The sequence below is a fragment of the Nicotiana tomentosiformis genome, chromosome 9 (assembly GCF_000390325.3).
Source record: "Nicotiana tomentosiformis chromosome 9, ASM39032v3, whole genome shotgun sequence".
In the NCBI taxonomy this organism is placed as follows: domain Eukaryota; kingdom Viridiplantae; phylum Streptophyta; class Magnoliopsida; order Solanales; family Solanaceae; genus Nicotiana; species Nicotiana tomentosiformis.
In genome coordinates, this window is record NC_090820.1 from 54,597,420 (window position 1) to 54,605,932 (window position 8,513).

The window sequence follows — 8,513 nt, forward strand, 5'->3', positions numbered from 1 at the left end:
TCATGGGCGAAGGTTGGGTAGTAGACATCATGTAGGCTTGCTTGACTGGGATATCTCGGTTAAACGCTGATCCCGCTCCCCATGGTCAGGGCATGAAAAAAACCTCAAGATACCAACATCCAACAATAAGCGCCGAAACTCGATGCGAACATATGCTCAAGTCCAAAATCATCATATGAACCTATTGGAACCTTCAAATCCCGATTGCGAGATCGTTTACTCGAAATGTTGACTCAAGTAAAACTTGGCCGCCTTAGACCGCTATTATGGGCTAAGTGTTCCAAATTCAATCTGAACAATTCCAAACCAAACCAATCGCCCCCACAAATGATAAAACAAGAAAAGCGCATACGAGAAGTCTTAAATAGGGGAACATCGCTCTAGAAAGCAAAACGACCGGTCGCGTCGTTACATTCTCCACCTTTTAAACAAATGTTCATCCTTAAACGGGTTTAGAATCATACCTAACATTCCGAATAAATATGGATATCTGCTCCGCATGTCCTCCTCGGTATCCCAAGTCACCTCTTCGGCTGGTTGGCCCTCCACTGGACCTTCATCGCTGAAATCTTCTTAGTCTCAACTTGCGGACTTGCTTATCAACAATAGCAACTGGCTCCTCTTCATAACCCAAGCTCTCATCTAGTTAAACTGTACCATAATCCAACACATGGGACTTGTCGGCATGGTACTTCTGGAGCATAGACACATGGAATACCGGATGAACTCCCGATAGACTAGGAAGAAAAGAAAGCTTGTATGCAACCTCTCCAACTTGCTCAAACACCTCGAACGGATTGATGAACCTCAGACTTATCTTGCCCCTCTTTTTGAACCTCGTGATGCCCTTCATTGGTTAGACCTTCAAAATAACCTTCTCGCACACCATAAATGACAAATCACACGTTTTCTGATCCGTACAACTCTTCTACATTGACTGATATGTGCGAAGTCGCTCCTGAGTCAACATTACCTTATCCAAGGCATCCTTTACCAAATCAGTACCATATAACCTAGCCTCGCCGGGCTCAAACTAACCGATGGGGGATCGACATCGTTGACCATACAAGGCCTGAAATGGAGCCATCTCAATACTGGAGTGATAAATGATATTATAAGAAAACTCAATCAACGGTAAGAATCGATCCCGCTGCCCTCCTAAGTCAATAACACATGCTCCAAGAATATCCTCCAGAATTTGAATTTATCCGCTCCGATTTCCCGTTGGTCTGAAGATAAAAGGCAGTGTTGAGCTTTACCCAAGTACCCAACTCACTTTGTAATGCTCTACAGAAATGTGAAGTGAACTGAGTGCCTCTATCTAAAATGATGGAAATTGGCATGCCATGAAATCCGACGATCTCCTGAATATAAATCTAGGTCAACCTCTCTGAAGTGTATGTGGTCATCACCGGAATAATGTGTGCAGACTTGGTCATTCTTTCGACAATAACCCAAACGGCATCAAATTTCCTCAACGTTAGCAGCAAACTAACCATGAAATACATAGTGATACATTCCCACTTCCAATCTGCTATAACCATTTGTTGAAGCAAGTCACATGGCCACTCGTGCTCGTTCTTAACCTACTAGTAGTTCAGACATCTCGCCACATACTCGGCGTTGTCCTTCTTTATTCACTGCCATCAGTAATGCTACCTCAGGTAACGATACATCTTTGTGGCACCCGGATGAGTAGAATAACGCAAACTATGTGCCTCCTCTAGAATCATCTCGCTCAGGCCATCAACTTTAGGAACATATAAGCAACTCTGGAGTCGCAGAACACCATCATCTCCAATAGTAACCTCCTTGGCATCACCTCGCATCACCATTTCCCTAAGAACCAGCAAGTACGGATCATCATACTAATGAGCCTTGATCCGATCGAATAAAGAAGGCTGAGCCACAATACATGCAAGAACCCGGCTGGGCTCTAAAATATCCAACGTCACAAGTCGATTAGCTAAGGACTGAATGTCCAAAGCTAGTGGCCTCTCCTCTACTAAAATGAATGTCAAACTACCTATACTCTCGGCCTTTCTGCACAAGGAATTCGCTACCACATTCGCCTTGCCCGGATGATAGAGGATGGTAATATCATAATCTTTCAGCAACTCAAGCCACCTTCGATGCCTCAGATTAAGATCCCTCTACTTAAATAAATGTTGCAAATTGCGGTGATCAGTGTAGACCTTGCATGACACTTCATAAAGATAATGCCTCTGGATCTTGAGACCATGAACTATCATAGCTAATTCCAAATCGTGCACAGGGTACAATTTCTCGTGGGGCTTCAATTGATGTGAAGCATATGCAACAGCTCGCCCCTCCAATATCATAACAAAACCCAAATCAACGCGTGAAGCGTTGCAATACACAATATACAACCCCGAACTGGAGGGCAAAACCAACATTGTTGTTGTAGTCAATAGTGTCTTAAGCTTTTGAAAGCTCACCTCACAATCATTGGACCATCTAAACTGAGCACTCTTCTGGGTCAATCTAGTAAAAGAGCAGAAATAGACGAGACGTCATCCATAAACCGATGATAATAACCTGCTAGCCCTAAGAAACTCCTGATCATGGTCGTTGTGGTAGGACGAGGCCAACTCTAAACTGCCTGTTCTTCCTGGGATTCACTTTAATACCCTAACCTGATACAAAATGCCTCCAAAAACCACATAATCTAACCAAAACTCACACATGGAGAACTTAGCATATAGCTTTTGCTCCCACAAGGTCTGAAGCACCATCCTCAAATCATGCTCGTGCTCCTCTATGCTACGCGAGAAGATCAATATGTCATCAATGAAGACAATGAAAAATGAGTCAACATATGTCCTAAACACCCAATTCATCAAATCCATAAATGACGTGGGGGCATTAGTCAAGCTGAAGGACATCACTAGAAACTCATAGTGCCCATATCTAGTCCGAAAAGCTGTCTTCAGAATATCGCAAGCACGAATCCTCAGCTGATGATACCCAAATCTCAAGTCAATCTTCGAAAACACTCTAGCACCCTATAGATGATCAAACAAATCATCAATGCTCGGCAACTGGTACTTTTTCTTGATGGTGACTTTGTTCTGCTGGCGGTAATCAATGCACATCCGCACACTCCCATCTTCTTCTTAACAAATCATACCGGTGCACCCTAAGGCGACACACTCGGCCTGATGAATCCCTTTTTGAGCAACTCCAAAAGTTTCTCCTTCAACTCTCTCAAATCCACTAGAGCAATGCAATAAGGAAGAATGAAAATAGGGTGGGTGCCTGGTTCCAAATCAATGCCGAAATCGATACCACGATCCGGTGGCATACCTAGTACATCAGCAAGAAATACATCAAAAAGCTCCCAAACCACATGCACTGAATCTATCGTGGGAATCTCCACAGCAGTATCATGAACAAAGGCCAGATAAGCCAAACAACCCTTCTCGACCATATGTCGAGCCTTCAAGAAAGGTATAACCTGACTGGATATGGCAATAGACGAACCTCTCCACTCTAACCTAGGCAACTCTACCATCGCCAATATAATAGTCTTGGCATGGCAATCGAGAATGGAATGGTACGGAGACAACCAGTCCATGCCCAGTATAAACTCAAAGTCAATAATATCTAGAAATAAAAGATCTGCTCTGGTCTTATATGCACAGAAAGTCACTACACAGGACCAATAAAACCGTTCTACAACAACAAAATCACCCACTGGCATGGACACATATATAGGAACACCCAAAAACTCACTAGATACACCCAAATAAGGAGAAAATAAAGAAGTGGCATGGTAATAAGGAGACCCTGGATAAAATAGCACGGAAGCATATCTACGACAGACAGAAATAATACATGTGATCACTATGTTACAGGCGACTGCCTCTGGTCTGGCTGGAAAGGCATAGAATCTAGCTTAAGCACCACTGCTTGCCTCCACCTCTAGGGCGACCCCTATACATCTGCCCTCTACCTCTGGCCGACAGGACGGGCGATGAGGTAGCTGGTGCGGAAATCATGGGCCGATGGTCCTGTTGCATAGCCTTGCCCCAAAGTTAGGACAAAACTTCTTTGCATGGACCAACTCCCCGCACTCAAAACAACCTCTCTAAGTGGAGCACTGCTGACTCGAAGTATAACCTTGATAACCGGAATACCCATTGGAGGAACCTTGAATACCTAGTGGACGGTAAGTACTCTCTATAATGGCGCTGAAGCAGGGTCGTGCTGGAGAACCCCAAATAGGTTGGGTGTTGAATGCATGAGACTGGTAGGATGGTCCCTCATGAACTAAACCCTGCCCCTAGATGGGGCGCCACTGAATCCACCAAAATACCGTCCCTCGACATGAATTCTCTACTTTGGTTGTGGATATGATCGATCCGCTGAGCTATCTCCACAACCTGGAAGAATGGAGTCCCCATCTCTGTATCTCGGGCTATAGAAACCCGAATCTCAGGGTCCAAATCATTAATAAACTTACGCACTCTCTTTGCATATATGGGGAGTATGATAGCTACATCATAATACAAGTTAGTGAATCTCATCTTGTAGTCGGTCACAAACATCTGACCATATCGGAGCATCTCAAACTGACCCCGTAGCTCCTCTCACTATGAAGGTGGAATATACTTCTCCAGGAAAAGGTGTGTGAAATGATCCCAAGTCAAGGGAGGTGAACCTGCTGGCCTGCTCTAGAGATAAGACTGCCACCATCTACGGGCCATACCCTCTAGCTAAAATATAGTGAAGTCCACCCTGTTGGACTCCACTACTCCTATATTATGCAGCCTCCCCTTGCAACGGTCAATGAAATCATGTGGGTCCTCTGACTGATCACCTCTAAGCCAAGTTCATCTATCCAACCGCTTTTGCTCCACAACAGCAATGGTCGGTCTGGTATCTACTCTAACCGCTATAACTGGCTAAGCCCCTCCCCCAGGCAGTGCACCTGAGGTCTGATAAACGGCAGCAGCATGCCCGGGAGCATGAGCGGTTGGGGTTTGTGCTCTCCCTCCCGCCTGAGATGTGGCCGGATATTATAGGAATAGCCCTTCCTGAGTCATAGAATCCATGAACCGCATCATACGTCCCATGATCTCCTGAAATCCCAGTACGGTCATAAAGTCTACGGGGTCGGCTCAGCTGTAGGAACCTCATCTTGCTCCTCAAAAATAGGATCCTCCACCGAATCCACTGGTGGTACCACTGGAGCAACTCTAGGACTCTCTCATCCTCTAGTAGGAGTTGTGACCCTCCCTCGACCTCTGCCTCTACCTATGACGATTGGGAGAGCAACACCTTCGCCGTCGGGTACTGTCATAGCACGCGTCCTCACCATCTGGGAGAAAATAAGAGAAAGATACTTAGCACAATATCAACTGCACGATAGAAGGTGAAGAAAGAGAATTTTCCTAACATCCTATAACCTCTCAAAGATAAGTACGGACGTCTCCACACCGATCCGCAAGACTCTACTAGGTCTCCTCGTGACTCGTGAAACCTTTGTGAACCTAGTGCTTTTGTACCAAGCTGTCATGACTCAAATCCCATAATAAGCAATGATGACACCCAACGATGATGTTAGGCAACCCAACGTGCGAACCTCCAACTCAATTATCCATTTTAACTTTTAAACTCAGGAATTTCAATAAATGAATAGAATTAAATATAGAACTCATGGAAACATACATTCTTCTTTACCAAATCACCGAGCATAAAAAATACATAAAGCGAAGTGATAATAATATTAGGTACAACTATGAACATCTACTAGAACTCTCAAAACCCGGTATCACAAGTGCATAGGCAATATAGTAGAATATACACAAACACTACAACTATTGTCTGAAATGACATAGACAAAAATAATAAACATGATAAGGAGACTTTGTGTGTTGCAGGCTCGAAACATGGAGAGTAGCTCACCACTAAGTCCCCGGGTAGTGCGTCTACGTGCCCGAATGACCACCTGAAGTACTTGTCTCACTACCTGCACAATTAGTGCAGAAGTGTAGTATGAGTACGTAGATCAACGCGTACCCAGTAACTATCTAGTCTAACCTCGAAAAAGTACGGATGAGGGGTTGACTTTGACACCTACTTGTGGTCAAATAATAAAGTACATAAGTAGACAAGTATGGAACACAACAAGTAGCAATGATACGAATAAACATTTAATAATAAACTTTCCAAACATGAATTACTACAAAGTCACTTGAATTCCATAACCTGCCTCAAAGGCATAATATCAACTGATACAAATACCAAATCAAATCTCAAGTATTAAAAAACAAGTTTGCCGAAGCGAACGACCCGGTCCCATAAGATAAGAATTACATAATACCGCCGAGACGAATGGCCCGATCCAATAAGAATAACTAAAAATACTGTCAAGGCGAACAACTTGATCCCATAAGAGTAATTTACAACATTGTTGAGGCGAACGACTCGATCCCATAAGAATAATTTACAACACCGCTGAGGCAAATGGCCCGATTCCATAACAATATATTATAACACCGCCGAGGCGAACAAGCCGATCCCATAAGAATAGAGGAACTCTCTCACTCGTGAAGGTACATGCGAGTCGAGAAGACACGAAACTACCGTTCATCAAATATTTCACAAATCCAAAGTAAGAGACTCGGTTAATGTATTTATTCTAGTCTCACTCGCAATCATAAATCCAAATAATCAAACAAACAAGTTTAATTTAAATAGTGCATTTAAGGCATGATGTAGATCAAAATCTACCCGGACATAAACATGAATCTAGTTGCACACGGATTTTCATCACCTTGTGCATGCGCAACACCACAACAAGTATCACACAACAATGTAAAATACCTACCGGGGCAATTCCCTCTTACAAGATTAGGCAAGAGACTTACCTTGCTTCCAAGCTCACTATTCGGCTCTCAAACCTCACTAGTCGCCTTAAAACAAAGCCAAGTAAACCGAAACTAATCAAAGGATGTATAAATCAATCAATATATGTTCAAAAGTTCATAATTTAACTTTTAAAGTAATTTCCCAACCCTATTTAGAACGTCAATAAAAGTCAACATCGGGTTTGCATGCCTGGATTCCGAAACTTTCGAAGATACGTGTTACCCATGGCATTACGAACTCAAATATATAACTTGTACTCAATCCCATAATCAATTTTGTGGCCAAATTCCATAATTACTAAACCCTGGGTTTTTCAATATAATTCCTAAAATTCCACAATTTCTATGTTAAAATCTACCCATAATGCATGTATTTTACTCATAATTGGTAGAAATCGCTTACATTGTGATGCTTGAAGAATATTCCCTCAAAAGAGCTCCAAACATTGTCCAACCCATGTGAAAAGTGAGAGAAATGAGCCTAAGTCCCGAAATAAAAGTACCTTCTGCCAAGTGATTCTTCATCGCGATCGCGGAAAGTCCCTCGCAATCGCAAAGGCCAAACTGCCTCAGCGCAATTTCCTCTTCGCAGTCGCGACACACAGGTGGAATTCGCAATGCTTCCTAACCCCTTCCCTCTGCATTCGCAGTCCCAGATCCGCATTCGAGAAGGATTAATACCTGCCAGACCAACCACCCTCTTCCTTCTTCACGTTCGTGCTTGGACCTCCGTGTTTGCGATGGAGAGCTAGGTCCTCCCTCGCGTTCGCGGAGCCTTCATCGCGTTCATGAAGGGCAATCAGCTGCTCCCTCCAAAATCCTCCTTCGCGATCGCGAAGCACACCAGCACCAGCAAAAATCTGCCAACTCAAAAATGCTTCGGGTGATCCGAAACTCACCCGAGCCCTCTGGGACCCCGTCCACTCATACCAATAAGTCCATAAATATAGTGCGGACCTACCCGAAGTCCTGAAACACATAAAATAATATCAAAATAAAAAATCACACCTCAAAACAAAATTAATCAATTTCTAAACTTCAAACTCCTTTCAACTAACTCCGAACGCGACGAATAATACTTAGACAACTTCGAATGATACTAAATTTTACGCATAAGTCAGAAATCACTATACGAACCTATTCCAAGGCTCAAAATTCCAAACAGACATCGATAACACCAAAGTCTACTTCAAATAAAACTTAAAAAACTCTAAAACCTTCGAGATACCAACTTCCAACAATAGGCACATAAACGCTCCTGGTCCACCCGAAACTCGATCCTAACATATGCCCAAGTCCAAAATCATCATATAAACCTATTGGAACCTTCAAATCTCGATTCCGAGGTTGATTACTGAAAGTGTTTATTCAAGTCAACCCTGGCCACCATAGGCCACTATTATAGAACTAAGTGTTTCGAATACAACCTGAACCCTTCAATAACCAAACCAACCATCCCTTCAAGTCATAAAACAGGAAAAACACATAAGGAAAGTCTTAAATAGGGGAACGAGGATCTAGAAATAAAAACGAGCGGTTGAGTCGTTACAACAATATACACTGAAAACATCATCTACGAGAAAGTCTTAGATGAGATACGGTCACACTGCATATGGA

General features: G+C 43.2%; 1 protein-coding gene across 1 annotated transcript; it reads right to left on the bottom strand.

Annotated features, from left to right (window-relative positions):
* Positions 1 to 3,160: 3,160 nt before the first annotated feature.
* Positions 3,161 to 3,724, bottom strand: LOC138898802 (uncharacterized). The gene has a single exon (XM_070184903.1). It carries the CDS (start codon positions 3,722 to 3,724, stop codon positions 3,161 to 3,163), a length of 564 nt encoding a protein of 187 aa, XP_070041004.1.
* Positions 3,725 to 8,513: the final 4,789 nt, after the last annotated feature.

Excerpts from the sequence above, each read along its gene's own strand:
- LOC138898802 (XM_070184903.1), bottom strand. The coding sequence starts at position 3,724 with ATGCCAGTGGGTGATTTTGTTGTTGTAGAACGGTTTTATTGGTCCTGT.